The 17,797-nt window shown below is 30.6% G+C and overlaps 2 protein-coding genes across 3 annotated transcripts in view; both read right to left on the bottom strand.

Moving 5' to 3' along the window:
• Nucleotides 1–390: 390 nt before the first annotated feature.
• On the bottom strand, nucleotides 391–2,450 carry LOC124543554 (bifunctional lysine-specific demethylase and histidyl-hydroxylase NO66). The gene has a single exon (XM_047121786.1). The coding sequence runs from the start codon at nucleotides 2,179–2,181 to the stop codon at nucleotides 430–432; it is 1,752 nt and encodes a 583-aa protein (XP_046977742.1). The 5' UTR covers nucleotides 2,182–2,450; the 3' UTR covers nucleotides 391–429.
• Nucleotides 2,451–4,291: 1,841 nt separating this feature from the next.
• LOC124543703 (potassium channel subfamily K member 1-like) overlaps nucleotides 4,292–17,797 on the bottom strand; it is a 47,086-nt gene continuing 33,580 nt past the window's right edge. For both annotated transcript variants that reach the window (XM_047121974.1, XM_047121973.1), the window contains 4 exons: nucleotides 7,241–7,381; nucleotides 6,423–6,632; nucleotides 5,895–6,083; nucleotides 4,292–5,510 (listed from right to left, as the gene is read on the bottom strand). In XM_047121974.1, coding sequence (XP_046977930.1) covers nucleotides 5,209–5,510; nucleotides 5,895–6,083; nucleotides 6,423–6,632; nucleotides 7,241–7,381 — 842 coding nt within the window. In that variant the 3' untranslated portion in view covers nucleotides 4,292–5,208. The remainder of the gene's footprint in view (nucleotides 5,511–5,894; nucleotides 6,084–6,422; nucleotides 6,633–7,240; nucleotides 7,382–17,797) is intronic.

Raw genomic sequence — 17,797 nt, 5'->3', positions numbered from 1 at the left:
TATTATTTACAAAGTGATTTTAAGCAATAAAGCATTAACCGTTATCCAATGAAGTATCTTAAAATACATCGGGCAATTAGTATAAATCAATATGATCCTTGTCATGTGAATGTAGTTAAATGAATAAATAAATGAGTATTTTCAAAGATATTACAGATTTAAAATGCAGTCAGCAATCTGTAGTTCAAATGTTAAAGAAGCTGAAATCTGTATATAATCATTATTAGTAGTATATATAATATCAGTATTGCACCTGTGAGGCCAGGACAGGTCTAGTCTATTGTAATTTAAAAAATAAGACTTAAGTATAAGTTTAAATAAAACTTCTATCCAAATTTTTAACAATTTAAACTGATTCAGAGGGTTTTATGACAATAAAAAACATTGAAGTGTTATCAAACATAGTGTAATAAGAATAAATCAAATAATTCAATCATCATCAATATTTTCCAGAGGATATTCTGTCATAATCAGACCCCTGCTCCATAGGGCATCAGCTATTTGTAACTTATCTGATTCATTAGGCACATCCAAATTTTCAACTGACACATATTCTGGATATGAAATTATTAAAGTTTCAATCGCTGGTGCCATATCTTCTTCAATTTCTAAATATGGCAGTTCACTTCCATGGTATTCTAAAGAGTTCTCGGCATGATAATACAGTCTTATGCGGTCTTCAGAAACCATTCTTAAAATGTTTTTACGCAATAGTCTTATCCTGGTATCTAGACTAATTTCAACTCTATTTGTTACCTTTCCATTCTCCACCATGACATCTGTATCCCCATATACTGTGACTGCTTTTTCTAAATCACTCAGGACTGGAGGTAGAGCATCTTGTTGGAATTTCTTACTCATTTGATCTACAGCCTCATCAATAGGCAAGTAATCTTTAATTTTATCAAATAAGTTTTTAACAAGGGTCTCTATTTCAGTCTTACGTGGTGTATTCACATCAGAGTGTACTAAACCAAAATTATCATAGATATCAAAAGGCAATCCACGTCTTAGTTCTACATTTTCATTGATAGCTATTTGTAATGCAGCAGGTATCATCTTTTCAAATAAATCAGCCCATGCATGTTTTTGATACATACTTATTGTTACATGAAGAGAATGCTCACCATCAATTGTGATACCTTGATGTATATATCCTCGAGGAAAATACAACATATCTCCTGCTTCTAAAGTTACCTCAAGAACAGGTTCTCCTATTTCATCATCAGTAAAATTTTTTGATGAAGTTCTAGGAAGTACTTCACTTTCTTCTCTCGGTTTATAAATACGCCAATGTTTTTTACCTTCAGTCTGCAAAATGAATGCCTCAATATCATCATAATGTGGTGCAAATCCTTGGCTATCTGGAGGAGTAAGATATGCATTAGCACCCACAAAAGAGGTAAAGAACTCTTGAAGAGTAGCATTTAGTAAATGTAGGCGTGACATATATGTCTGTGGGTTTAGTAGCCGTATGCTGCAGCCATTTAAATAAAAGTCCCATACCAAGTGTGGATGCGCTCTACCTTCAGGATTGTGAGTCTCTCTTTTACCATCAATGTATGAAGTTATATCAATATTTTTCGTAAATTGAATATTTTCTGTTCTCAACATTGTGTCAATGCTTGGTGTTGAAATAATTTCATTGTAGTATCGAGGTTTTTTCCTAGCAATATGCAGTGGTTTTTTTTCCCATATTTGATTGAGAAAGTCATCAGGACTAAATGGAGCTATCATCCATTTGAATACTTTCAATCCTTCTTCTGTACTTTCTGTTTGTACAGGTGTGAATTCAAAGCTATCATTGCTTGAATGAGAGCAAGCTCCATCATCGTGAATGGGCTTTTCAACATATTGTGTCACTGGAGACATTAATTCAGGAACTTCATCGCTTTCAGAACTTTGTTTGCTTAAGTTAAAATTTTGAATAGGTAACTTTTTTGGACTTGTTTTCGATTTCTTTTTTTTGTGTGATTTTTTTTTAATAATATTTTTAGATTCCTTATTTTTTTTCTGTTTTTGTTTAAGTTTTAATCCGATGTCTTTCAGCAGATCTTCTCCAACATCTTTTTTTAACACTTTTGGCGATGCCGGTTGCTTACTTTTTCTTTTTCGATTTCTCTTTTTGGGTGCTTTTTTTTGGGAATTGTACACAGCAAAAGCCGAAAGCGTGGTTTCCATAATGATTTTAGAAATTTAGATTACGTAGATTCCAAAACCGCATAGATAACCATACGGACGTAACCTCCAATTTAATTTAAAGATTTATTAAATGTCTTTGAATTATTCTATTCCTTGTTTTGCTACAACGTATGTTTTGTAAGTCTTGAGAACACAATTCAAGTAATATTATATTAGTACTAACTAATAGATATATTTTACTTGATGGGCATGTAGCTCTTGTAGGTTATGTTATGATTTATGACTTATGTCTATGACTGATTTGTCTTAATGTCAAATTGTCAAAATGTTTGTGTCAAACCCTTTGACGTTAATCATCACTTTTTTATATAAATTGGGGTAACTAGCTTCAATTTTAATTTCAATTTCATCATTTCATTTATTTTTATGCTAAATCTCATTTTACGTTACCGATTTTCAATGAAAATAAAAATTCTTAAACTTTATTTTTGCTACAAAAACTAAGAACTTTCTGCTAACTCATTTCGCTTTTTAAGAGGAATGTTACTATCATAGCTTACGTTACCTATTATTTTAATTATTTTTAAAATTTAGTCTAGAAGAGAAGAGAGTTAATAAAAAAAATATATACGTTAATATTCAAAATTATATCATTTTCATTTGTAGGTTTCTTCAGACTAAATCTCCTTAACTGTGAGCTATTGTACCTATATGTTCGATTCTCCATTCAACAGTAAAATACCTAACTTTTTCAAAACATTGTTTGCATGTCGTAATACGGCCAAATCAAGTGTTAACAAGTGGAAATCAAGTGTTCTTAAAACCCACAAGTGTTAACACAAGTGATGTAAGTTTTTAATAACGCCGTCACAATATTGTTTTCGGTTTGGCCGGTGTCACATCATATTGTAAGTAACAATTAAATAAAGACAATTATACAAACAGGCGAAATAAAATATCTTAGATTTTTTTTTCATTTAATTTATTTCAGATTTTGCATCAAATACAATTTATGTTATATACTTTGCGACGTACCAATCAAGGCGCTATGTTTAACTATAATCGTATATTTGTATACTAGTGTCTATTAAGTGTACTCTATATTATAAATAGTATCTTTTTTATCTATATTTAAAACGTTTTTATATATAAATAGTAGAGTTTGCGTCACTTAACTACGAAATTCAACACATTCAGATAAATACATCTTCATTTAACATTTAGGTATTTGTGTAAATTTATTATATTTTTATATGCATATTTTATAGTGGTTATTTATTCCCTGTAAATTATTGCTAAATACTAACGCGAACATTTAATGTGATAATTTGAATAGTATATACATCAACAAGCACGCAAAATTATAAGTAATTGTAGTAACACTTCTTGTTCTGAAATAACGAATCTCTTCAATAACATAATTATATAGTATTCATAGTTAAAGAGTGAAAGAGAGAAAATTAATATTTGCGCGTTCAAATAAAGCTGAGGTTACCTTGACTAAATATTATCTGTAACGCTACAGAAACGTCTGTGCAATCAAGCTGCTGCGAAGTTAATTGGTTCTAGTAACCACCAGTAGCAGCAGTATTAATAGTATGTAGTTAGTATTTACTTGCAGCTTTACAGACAATTCCGAGGATTTGCTTTACATATTGCATTTGTTCTTAGTATTAGCGTATATAATTAAATCATTGAAATATATTCATAGACTACCTTAGAATGTCATTTAATGTTTATTTGACCGTTTAACAAGTAAATAGTTTTTGAGTACATTATTAGAAGTCAGTGATAAAATAAATAACATTTTCTACATTATATTCAGTAACAGCTTATAATATATTGTCATCGATTTCAATTAAACATGTTATGAATTTTAAATTAAAAGGAAAAAAAAGAAATATAGGTAATCAAATATACTTTTATCGTCACAGCCACCGTTTGATAATATTTGATTGTATTATAACACCTCTTAAAATCAAATTAGTGATCTGAATCTAAAAGAGTTATATTATTAGCTACTTACATTCACTATATATTAAAAAAAGTTTACTTTCTTTTAAACCTTGAAATAATTGTTAACAAAAGTACCTACTCAATATGTTACAAGTATTATGATGTAATAATGAAATTAATTTTATTTTTTTTAAATAAGGTAAAATAACAGTTCTCATTGTGTTGCCCGTCTTTGATATAGCAGGTAAATACGTTCGTCAAAAATATGTGATTAAATAATTACATCATTTAACTTCGAGAAAAGTGATTTTGTTTGTATGTTTAAAATATTATAGCTGAAAAAAATACTTTATAAAAATGTTTGTATAATATATTCTAATGATAGGTTTGATATGCCGCTGATTGGAATACCTTGAAGTTGTATACAGGACACAGACTTAATGTTTCTCAGTCTGTCTTTATGACATTTTATGAAATTTGACATATTAGTTATCTTTATTTTTAGAAAATCCACCGTCGAAATAGAAAAGTGAGAAAATTCAAAAACCTCCTCAGTCTTTTACTAACGAACTAAGTTCGATTTAATTATCAGAAAGTATACATTTTTTTTTAGGTTCGATACAAAATTACAAGAAATTGGTTTCCAAAAAATTTAGGACGGTTGCCAAAATAGTGATAATTTTATATTTTAGAAACTTTATAAGTATTCGAATTTTGTTTTCTTATAAGAGTATAAATAATCTTTTACGAAACCATTAGAAAGTTTTAGGAAGAAAAGTTCGCGTTTTGTCGTTCAACAATATTGAAATAACTGCTTAAACTAAAAAGCCTAATGAAATCCATATTTTATATAAGAATAATCAAACAAGCACATATTTTAAACTTTCAAACTACCTTAAAATTTTATCGATAAACATTAGACACTGATATTACAAAGAAATCTAATTCAGCTAAATTATACTTAACACTACAATTATAAGACATCAATAGTTGTTGAAATAAAGTCATAAGTGTGTATCACTCTGTTAAAACGTGGTAATCATAATCGGTTAATATTATCATAGGGACATTATTTTTAACCCAGTCATTTTTAAAGATGATTTGTATTTCTTAATGTACTCGAATATCTCTTGCGTGAACAGGAGTAGTGTCCTCAGGGCTTGGGCTATCATCCAAGTGTGGTCTAATTTGGACGACGGAGCGCCTCTGGTCATGGTGATGATAGTCATCTCTCATCATCAAGCCCCCAATCCCATACCCAGGGCCCATAACACCTGAACCACTCAAGCGCATCTTCTCCGGATCTTCGTCGAGTTTCATTGAAGAGAACACAGTGCTGAGATTCAATTGGGGTATATCGTAGAACACCGTCAGCGTTAGCATTAGGAATGTCAGACCAACAATTAAGTAGACTGAAAAAAAAATATAAACAATAGTCATTATCATTATTGATCTAACCAGATTTAAATTACTTGATTTTAGTCCATAAATTATAGAAGATTTTGATATAGCAACACATAGAAGGTCATAATTATAATAAAATTAAACTAGTCAAACGTTATAACGGAATTCCATTCTATTAAATTTGAATCCATTTAATTAATATTTGAATAAATTGATTTTTTTTTCTAGTTTTTTTTTTATGTACATATATAACTATTAATATTAGGCAAACGCTCAAAGCAGTTCCTAAGGTGAAGACGAAATTAAAAAAATCGCTGAATATAAATAACTAGGTGTTGCCGAAATTACGAATTTAACATCGATTAATTACTATACATCGATTAAATACTTACAAGTAGCAGCAACTTTATATAGAGGGCGGTAGGGTTGGTCCGGGTAATCCCCAGGAATGTAATCACCGAGGCCGATAGTGGTGAGTGATATGAAGCAATAATAGAACGAGTCCAAGTAATCCCAGTCCGGTTCGAGCGAGTCGAACACGGCGGCTGGTATCAGCAGGAAGAACACTACGAGGATCATTACTGCAATGAGAAACCAAAATTTATTACACGTGTATTTTACATTATAGTTAAAAACAAGTATCGATTTGAAAGAATCATCAATAAAATATTTAATGAACAATGTAAAATTTTCATACATTTTTAATTATAACCTTGGATACTAGTCCTAAATATCATGTCCCTTGTGCCTGTAAATACACTGGCTCACTCACTCTTGAACCAGGTATGCAACAATACTAAGTACAGTGGTTTCTATATATTTGGAGGTATAATATGTGATGGGACCGACCCAGATAGGTACAGTTGTAAATCGGTTATTGCTCATAGTTCACGACGGAAAAAAATGGATTCTTGACATACCTATGATAGTAAGATGCACCAATCTGATGGTAAACGGGCGGTAAAGGTGTCCGAGGGCAGCGTTCAGACACCTCAGTAAAGAGGTCGCTGGTAACAGCAGACGTTCCACCAGCGCGGACAATAACACCAATGTTAACGGTATACCGAGGAGGGCGTATACCATGCAAAACAACTTGCCTGGCTTCGAAAGAGGTGTTACATGACCGTATCCTGTAAAACGTACATAAATAAAAGATTAAATGGATAAGTTTTACAAATCAACTTTAAATACAGATATAAGTGTATTGCAACATACTTTACAAGTCTTAATAAATTTAAATATTAATTTAATATTTTTATGTATTCCGTTATTCTATAAAGAAGTCAATAAGTGTTCTTTGTAAAAACGATGTTATTACAATTCTGTTTTCTCATATTTTTTTCGTTATTTTCTGATATTTCTGCGATCACGTAATTACAACAGCTTATTCAGGTAAGATTGCAATGTAATTGGTGAATAGCTTTTACCTCACTTTGTTAACAGTCGAACAGTTTACATAATGACCGAAGAACGTTAATAGAAAATCTGTTTAATAAAAAAAAGCGGCCTAATTTGTTGGTATATTACATTTATCGCTTTTGATAATCTTCAATTAAGGAAATGTTGCATCATAGCGACCGTCGTCTATGTTAAACATTAATTTAGTGGCGATGTTTATTGTATAAAAAACAGGAATAATATTGTTTGATTATTGATTAGTAATCTTCATTGCTAGCTTATCCATCGAGTACAACATTTTATAATAAATTATCTGTTTACATTTCCTTGTTTCACTCACCTATGGTTGTCACCACGGTTGAAGAAAAGAACAACGACTGTCCAAAGCTCCAGTTAGGTCCACCGGTCACGTTTCGAGAAGCTGACACTCCACGGTTACTCGCTCGTACCACTTCATCCAGCAGCGTCTCCAGATCATCAGCTAGAATTAAAGGGAAATAATAAGATTATCTTTACATAAGTTTACTCATAATCTACTATGATGTACTCTCTTGACGCATACAATTTAGCATCAATGAGATGAGAGACATATCGAGGTGATTTCGTAGTAGATTAAAACCTTACTATCATAGATAAGGCATATAATGAAGTAATTAATTAAATAAAGGAATCAGTATGCTGTTTCATTCCTTTTTACAATTAATTATTTCTAAAAATCCTAAGAATGTACCCTTTTATTAAAATCGACACTGACTAATGGACTATTAAGTAATCAAAGTCAAAATAAAAAATATGATGAAACTATCGATTTATTTGTTATTTGATATAAAATATTTGAGTAAAGTCTTTGAACAAAACGACCTTCGTAAGTTTTATTTATTCCAGACTAACAATGAGTTTCTTCTTTGTAGAGTAATTTGACTGAAATATATTAATTTGTGAAATCTGATCGACTCATCTGTTTATACAGACAGGCGCCAAACTCTTCGGCGTAAATTAAACATTCTTACTTAACAATATCTAGATTGGCGGCCTTTTGCCTTTTATGATCATAATTTACGTAACGAGTACCTAATAGCTTATGTACTTAATAGAACACAATTTGCTATGAGGTTTCGGATTCTGATAGCATCGTAAAGCGTTTAAAAAAATATCGATTAATTATTATGTTAATATTTGTTTAAAAGTAAAGTAAAGTAACAGCCTGTAAATTTCCCACTGCTGAGATAAGGCCTCCTCTTCCATTAAGGAGAGGGCTTGGAACACATTCCACCACGCTGTTCCAATGCGGGTTGGTGGAATGCACATGTGGCAGAATTTCGATGAAATTAAGACACATACAGGTTTTTTCACGATGTTTTCCTTCAACGCCGAGCACAAGATGAATTATAAACACAAATTAAGCACATATATATAGTGCAAGCACCACTATATATATGTGCTTAATTTGTGTTTATGGGCCTGGGCTTGAACCCGCAATCATCGGTTTAGATGCACGCGTTCTAACCACTGGGCCATCTCAGCTCAGCAATATTTGTTTATTAAGTTATTTTAGAGTAGGCTTTCTGTTATATATTTTTTTTGTTTTTAATTATGATTTTTGTTGTATTAAGTAAACGTAGGCATAATTACTTCACCTTAAACTTTATTGATGAGGTCTCGGTTAGCTCATCAATCTGCAGATTGGTTTGTGGTTTAGTCATGGAATATTTAAAGGGAAGCAGATATATCGTAATGTCTTCAAAGCGAGTCTGCACAAACATTGAATAACATCGCAAATGATGGATCGGAAATTGAAAGTAAACGTTTAAAATTTTATCATTTCTCCACTATTCTGCCACTGGTATTTCGAATCATTATTATTAGATATCGAGCAAGCGGTAAGACTTAAGTGAGCATGGGGAAAATCGATTTTCATACTATAAATATTTTTAAAATCGATTAAGATAGCACATATGCATATAAAAACTTAAATAAGTAATTAAATCATACATTCAAATTAATTCAGCAAACCGTAAACCGCAACAAGACAATATTTAAAAATTCATATATATCATATAAACATTCGTTCTTACCGAAAAGAAAATAACAACACGTGAACATATCATTCGTTTGAGATCGACACATAGATACTCGTATATTTATATAAAAGTTCTTCTTGTCTTTGAGTCTCAACTAAAGACTCTGAAACGTTCAAAACATTATTTTTACTTTTCCAAGCTCAACTTGCTGACGCAGATGCATTTCATAATGAGCCTTGTACACTCGTAGTCGTTATTCCGTGAGAACGAATACAAAACTGTCAAGTTCCATCGTGAAAAAATGTTATATTGAAAAGAATGTTATATTGACGCTTTTTTTCAGCTTAATTATTATTAAATACATAATGCAGATGAAGAAAATTAATGAAATGCTGAATGAAACGTTATTTCACCTATGGTTTAATATTCTTCATTCGTATTTTAACAGTACCAAAGATTACAAGATATACGGCGGAATTAAATAAAAATAAACACATTAAAATAATCAGCACAAACTTTAACGAATCATTAAAATATCTTTTATAATAATAATAACGAATGAACTTTAAATAAGCGGTTATAAGAACATTGATTTAATTTAGTTAGGAAAAACAAAATAATATGTTATAAACAACATAATAATTAAAAATAATAACTAATATGACAATAATATATTGAGGTAAATATTATTTAATTATAATTAATAGTACTCTAGAAACCTTAGAAGAATGTAACTCTTAATTTCTTTTTGAAACGCTGTAAAAAGTACTAGTACAAACAATATTTATTTATTACTTGTTTTATTTTAATAAAATAATAAATACCTGAAGTTAAAAATCCAATTAACAAAAATCTCCTATTGTCGTTCCATTCCACGACTCTCTTTTGTTTTTTTAATAATTAGTTTGCGCGGGTAAAAATTTTGTATTCTTTTTAAAGCCGTACAAATGTCAATCAATTTTTATAATTCTTGTTGAATACTTATTAATTTGGTGTGCGTTTCATACCAGTCACTTTAAAATTTTATTATTTATTTTTACGCTACTATATATAAAAAATATCCCAAATAATTAATATGAAAATACAGAGTAACCACGACGAAACGGAACGGAACGACGGAAGCGGGCGCGGCTGGTAAGTATAGTATGGTACCTTGTTATTATTTGTTTAATGAAATAATTAGCGCAATTATAATAAATATTATGTATTTCGAAACAGGAATAAAAAATAACCTAGATTTTACATTACAAGAAGGAATTAATAGAACTACAATTTATTCATTTCCATCACTGATCACATTTTATTAACTATTGTGAATTTTTTTGTGAACTATAGTCAATATTTCAGCATTAAAGATTTAACGATATTTTTCTGGAAGTTGGCACGTTGGCACTCATCGCAGTGCTTATAAAATATTTCCATACCTACATATTGTAGTCCAAAACTCGTTGGAAAGTTTCCATATTACGTAGGAAAGCCACAAAGGTTTTAATATAACTCGGCGACTCATTTATTATTAAGGTAAGCGGCTTACATCGAGCACAATGTACAATAATAATTGAAACATCTCCTAATTCTGTTCTCCTATTTAGGTCTAAAGTCTTATGTACCTATAATATTATATGGCAATACTATTGAAAATTATTGATCAAGCTAATCAACTATGTATTTACGTGTATATATGTATTTATCTTATATTGTATTATAAATTATAAAATTCATGTATCGTGTTTTATTTTCCCCTAGGTGACATTTATCTTGATCAATTTAACACCCCAAAAAAGTTAACCAAATTACATTAAACTCGTTCTCGAATAACAAAAAAAATTGTAATATACCTAATTGGATAAAAATATTTACATCATGAGGTATTACTTGTGACGTCATCTTAACTTCAAACGTTGACTTTTTAAGCGTCTTACAAAAGCCAATTGGTGGTGTGCCTTATATGTAATTCTTTTATACGATTCTGTACGAGTATCTATCTCACTTTGAATAATTGCCCTCCTACGAGGTGCGAGTTTTATGTGAATAATTTACATTCAGAAGAAATTCAGTTATATGTTGAAAGTTTTATGTATAAAGTTAAATGTGATTGTGGCTTTCGAACTTTGCAACCTAATTTAAACACTTTATCACGTCTCGTATTCGTCATTCGCACCGACTTTGAACTCTTTGAATTGTTTTGTTCGTTCTCTATTATAACATCATATCTATCAAAATGAGCGATGGTACGGCTACGGTACGGCGACGGTACGGCGACGGTGATATGTACTGATTTAAGATATCACCTCCGCCAAAAGGTTTTTAGTGGTAATTAGGTGGTAGCGCTTTGGTACGCACCACCTACTCATCAGGTATGCTATTCTTCAACAATAGTTTATAATATGGTTAAGTTCCGATTTAAAAGTTGAGTGATGATATGTGACCCCATTTTGGGAATGCATTAACATTGTTTAAAACATGCAGGTAGAAATGTGGCAAAGGTATAGAAATTGATGGCCTTTAAAAGATTAGTGACTTCTTTGATTAAATTATCTTAGCTATCATACATGTCCCTATATTTTTTTTATTAAATAAATAAATATAACTTACGTCTTTTTTATACTATTATATTTTGGGAAAATGATCAAATTATTTTTTGTTTCTATTGGTAGCATTGGTACCTTGGGGATATCGTAGTAACTCGGAGGGTTGAGCTGATCCTAACAACACACTAGAAACCTGGAGAGCCTTAGAAATAAGGTCATACAATATTAAAGAGAAAGAAGTTTATACATTAAAATAATTATCAACCTTAATTTATAAAAAAACCTTAATACTCGAATATGTTGAAAAACAAATAAGTTATAGAAAGAAATTGTTATCAAAAGAGTATTTAAATATTTATCACATAAAAAATGATATACTATAGAAGTTTTAAAAACCATATAAATGAGAAGGATTTTTTTAAATGAAGGTGTTTGTTTATAATGTTGATATAATGGATTTGATGGTCATTCATTTCGTTCTTATCTTTTACTCATAATAGGCTTATTAATTCGATATAATTATCGAATTAATAAGAAAGACTAGGAAAAAACTTATCGTATTTACGGAAACTTTCGTCACCAATGTGTCTTTGTTAGATACGCAACTTTATAAATTATACATTCTAATATTATAAAACCCGCCTCCACGCCTGTACGCACACGCGCTTTATCGCATACGTCATCGAAAGAACGACAAGGCAAGGGGCCTTCAATCACTAATACAAGTCTACAACCCATTTCGATGTGTCAATATTAGTTTGATTGTATTTAACTGTACAATAATCATACTATTGATTATACCGATATTAATCTATATTTAAAAAAAGTATATTTAATCTCGAAGGAGTTTATATATATTTATATTTCATTTATTATCTGTTTTCATATTAAAGTTTTATACGGATCCACAGAATACACTAAATGATTGATGATTTCAATACCACGTTTTTCTACGTACTTTATAACTGATTCATATCTTTCATATCGAACAAAATCGTCACTTAACTGACGAAATTCAAGGAGCACTGATCATAGCAAAGTATTATAAAAATTCGCAGCTGCCTAAATTAGATAACTAAAGCTTTCAGTGACGTTTGATACCTATAAAATTTTAAAAGACAAGTGTGGGATGATCACATGTGGAAAATGCGATGTGGACTTTGATGAGGGTTACTGTTGCTCTATTTAAATAACTGTGTATATTTTAAAGCTTTAGGAGCCTGTTCGAATAAGACTGGTTTGCTGAAAAGATCAATCAGAAATAAACAATATTTTTTTCTCAGTATTATTCCGTGCCGTAACGGAATACTTATAGAAAACTTTGCTTAGCGTTTTTTATCAGGTTTTTTTAGATTATAAATACAATAGCGGTTTGAAATAATATAATGCCTGTTAGAACTGATATCGCTGTATAAAGCGGAACAAAAGGCCCTTTAACCGCAGTCACTTTAAGGCACTTTCGCCTTTATCACGAAAATATATATGGGTTACAGTTCTATTTAATTGAGTAGTTATAGTAACTATTTCGCGATTAATTGATTTTCAGAGACAAGTACATAAAGACCGTAATATTGCTAGAGGCCTTCCTTTTATGCAAAATCAATAAAATCTGTAATGATAAGTTCTAATATTAATTTTTTACTTTAATAATTTAATTTGAATTTCGAAATCATTTGAAGAATAAAATAAATTAATCCTAATAGGCTTATACAACCTTATTAGAACCAATACTACTCTTTTGTTGATCCACATACACCTTCACTTGGTGGTAGGGCTTTGTGCAAGCCCGCCTGGGTAGTACCATCCACTCATCAGATATTCTACCACTAAACAACAGTACACAGTATTGTTGTGTTTCGGTCTGAAGGTGAGTGAGCCAGTATAACTACAGGCACAAGGGACTTATCATAGTTCCCAAGGTTGGTGGCGCATTGACAATGTAGGGAATAGTTAATATTTCTTACAGCGTCATTATCTATGGGTGATGGTTACCCATAGGTGGTAGTTACCATCAGGTGGCCCATAAGCTCGTCCGCCAACCTATTCCATAAAAAAAAACAGACATATAGTGAGTCAATGACCGGTTTTTTTAACGAATATTTCTGACTTTAATTTAAAGTTTGGCAGCTGAATGGAAGTGGCACTTAAGTGATATTGATGTAGTCGACTACTATATGTACTTGTACTCAGTTAATACATTATCGCTAATACAAATATTTTAGAAATAAAGATATATTTTGCAGCACAAAACACAATCAAAATATTCTTTATACGTTTTTTCCCATTTACTTATATATTTTTCTAAAAGTAAAAGTATTAAGAGATGATAGCTTTAGTTCGGTTTGATATTTTAATAACAAAAAAAGCATTTCTATATAACTCTAAGATGTAACTACAATAGGTACACAAAAACTATTGTGCTTACCCAGACATACTTTTTGGAAGTGGTCACGAGGGAAACAGATATAAATTCTTCTGAAGCCCTTCTTTGCGAAATATAAACTATGAATCTGTCTCTAAAAAAATAATGAATAAAAGCGAGAAATTACTTTACGACTTTTATCCTATGACGAGTCGAGATGGCCCAGTGGTTAGAACGCGTGCATCTTAACCGATGATTGCGGGTTCAAACCCAGGCAAGCACCACTGATTCATGTGCTTAATGTGTTTTTATAATTCATCTCGTGCTTAGCGGTGAAGGAAAACATCGTGAGGAAACCAGCATGTGACAAATTTCATAGAAATTCTGCTACATGTGTATTTCACCAACCCGCATTGGAACAGCGGAAGGGAATAGGTGGAATATGTTCCAAACCTTCTCCTTAAAGGGAGAGGAGACCTTTAGCCCAGCTGTGGGAATTTACAGGCTGTTGTTGTTGTTGTTTTATTCTGGACGTATTGTATTTCTCTCGTTGTTTAAAATTAATACTAAATATTCTCGAAAACTAAAAAGTTTTTTGGGTAGGTTTGTTATTGCATTCAATCTCATTTCTAAAGTATACTAATATTATAAAAGTGATAGTAACACTGACTGTCTGTCGCTCTTTCACGAGCAAACCAATGAAGCGAATTTGATGTAATTTGGTATGAAGCAAATTAGAACTCCAAAGAAGGACATAGGCTATTTTTTTGCCTAACACGTGACAACCGACCCCCTAAAACGAGCGAAACCGCGTGTGGCAACTAGTCTGAAATATATCAATGATAATTGTAATAGAGAACGGAAACGTCATAAGTTTATAACATAACAAACGTTTATGTGACGTTACGAGATAACTTGTAACCTTAATTTTAACTTAGTTCTGCGTTATATTATTGCATCATAGTATACAACATTTGTGTAATAGATTATTATGCATAATTAGTTAAATTAGCATCAATAGTGATTTCGACGTACTATTATAGAATTAAATGGAATTTATTTTAATATAGTCAATATATTTTTAGAGACACAGTTTAATTATAAATTAAGACTATATTATTACATGCTGCGTTCAATTTAAAATTTAATTTCATATCTTTTGCACTTAATATAATGTAATACTATTAAATTTTTGTCTTAAATTTTCGCGATTATTACACATTGAAATAAATAAAAACTTCGGGATGTTAAAAATAATAATTTTTTTATTAATTATAATTAATATACGCGATTCGAATCCGTTAAAAGTAGTTTTATTTCAATAATAAATTTTTGTTTAATTTTTATACCTAAGTAAAAAAAATAACTACAAAAACCTTATTCTAGTAAATAAATATAAAAACATTTTTAGTAATAAAACACAGTCCCTACGTTCGCCATAACCCATATCCACATTCCAGTAGAATCAGGTAGATTGTTGTTCCTTATGTCGATAACGTCACAATAGTTTTTTTAGTTTCAAATCAGTATATTAGTTGAAACATGAATACAAAAACATGTCTTTCTGTTGGTCATTATTACGCCTCACGGACCCGTTTCTAAACCGGTTCAGAGATTATCTATTCGACCTACGAAGTTGAAGATTATAAAATGATTATGATGAATAATGTATATCCTTTATACAAATATATATAACAATTTTGACTTATATATACAACAATAGACTAATAGCTACTGTAGCTATATATAAACTTCTTATTTTATATATTTTGATTGATTGACCTTTGTTAAAGTAAATATGATCAAAAGTAAACATTATCACCTGATAAAATATGCATTGGGAGATTATTGATTGATAGATTGTTATATTATTATTACTACTAGCTAATCGTTTTGACTACAACAACAAACAACAACAACAACAACTCTAATTTGAAGAGAAGTTTTGGAACATATTCCGCCACGCTGTTCCGAATTTCTATGAAATTAGACACATGCAGGTTTTCTCACGATATTTTCCTTCACCGCCGAGCACGAGATGAATGTTAAATACGCACAGGTTAAAGTTATATCAAAAAGTTGATATAATTAGTCAAAAATTACCTCTTTTCTGCGTTAATTTAAATTTTAAAAGGCATTTACAATTCTGACCGCAAGCCTTAGAGGATTTTAATTGTGATTTTTTTTTTATTACTGTGTAAGAAACAGAGTCAAAATTCAAATAACTTTCTACAAGTTCACATGAAATAAATATCTTGCTACCGGTTCGTGATTTAGATTCTACTTCCAAAGTAAGGAACTAATCTTTTTTATCCAGCACATTACTTGTGATTATTGACCCAGATAGCAGCCATTCTCATTGATTGCTACATCAAGCATTACGATCCTTAAATAGATTAATATAATACTTATGCGGGTGATATATGTACCGATGACGAGTCTCAATACACTCGTAATATTTTACGCTACGAAGGGTCTAAAGAATTAATATTCTTTAATTAAAATATAACAGTCAGCTGTACGTATGTACACAAAGTATATAGGATGACTATAGCTACTCAATTTAATATTAGTGATTTGAATATAATTGATTGTATGACTTTTTTGGCATTTCCATTAAGTGTTGAAGCTAGAGCATTGTATAAGTTAGCTAACAAGTATTTTAGGTTAAGGAAATAAGTATGTAATGTTAAATAACAGATCGACATAGTCACACATGGTGACAAAGCTCTTTAACTAAAGAAAAAAAAAATGTATATTGGTTTTCTAGTTGGAAGCGTATCGACGATGAAAGCAATGCTGTTTATTTTTTATAGTGTTATATTATTAGGTGGTTACCATGAGCTGACTCGTTTTACTCTGCTTTAAGTATAGTGATCTTAGTAGTACTATACCGCAGAAATTCAATATTTGGCTATACATTTCAGTAACGTTGACCTCAATGTTTCTGTGGTTTATAGTTGAACATTCGAAGCGCAGCTGAAGTCATTGGCCTTTAACGCAGCTGTTACCAGATATGTTTTAAAAGTACCGCGAGATAAGAAAAGCGGTTGGCACTATGATGTTATTGGGCTAGTCGTGGACTTGACAGCAAATCCCAAGCCATTGGAGAAGACTGTTACGTTGGTCTTTTACTTATAAGCATACGTCTTTTTCTCGTTTATTTCCAGTAACAGAAGAATTTACATACAAACTTAATGATCCATCCCAATTTAATCCTTTTAGGATATGGATTTAGAAAAAAAAACCTCTCTAATCTAATTTCATCTCCGCTCTATAAGAAATTCACATGCATTTTGTATAATAATGCAGGAAGCATTTAGAAGCAGTTAGACCTACTATTTTAAGACTGAAACAATTAATCTTGTATGGTAAATAATAAGAATAAATAAAAATATATTTATAACATATATAACTATGTATCTATTTATATATATCATAAAATGTATGACCTTTAAAAGAACTTTAGAATGTTTGATCAAACAGTCCGTTTTTATATTTATCAACCACTTAAATATTCCGATAAATATGTGAATCATTCAAAGAGATAACTTAAACAAATTCTATTAGTAGGTATCTTGGGGGCAGTCTATTTCACATAAATGTTATTCATATTAAATTTATTAAATAATAAAGGAAACAATATCATATTTTACAACAATTACTAAAATGGCGGTCACTTATCACAGCAGTAAGTCATACTCAGATAACAATGAGATGCGCCGGGTCAGGCTAAGAGTGCAATGGGGGGTGTGGCTGATTGGAACATTACGCAACCACTTTGAGGAAGTATTCATGGAATGGAATATTCCAAATACTTTTATAATATACTCGGTGCATGATATGGACCATAGATAGCAATATAAATAATAACACGAACGAAAAAATATTATTGAATTCAATACGATGTACTTAACAAATGAGGTTTTACTGTAGTTTAAATAGCAAAATTAGAATGAAACAAATTGTTTTCAAAATTTCCT

Source organism: Vanessa cardui, chromosome 3 (genome assembly GCF_905220365.1).
Source record: "Vanessa cardui chromosome 3, ilVanCard2.1, whole genome shotgun sequence".
NCBI lineage: Eukaryota > Metazoa > Arthropoda > Insecta > Lepidoptera > Nymphalidae > Vanessa > Vanessa cardui.
This window is presented reverse-complemented; position numbering and strand designations above follow the sequence as displayed.

Bases quoted from the DNA above. Each gene is read 5' to 3' on its own strand.
- LOC124543554 (XM_047121786.1), bottom strand. From the start codon at position 2,181: ATGGAAACCACGCTTTCGGCTTTTGCTGTGTACAATTCCCAAAAAAAA.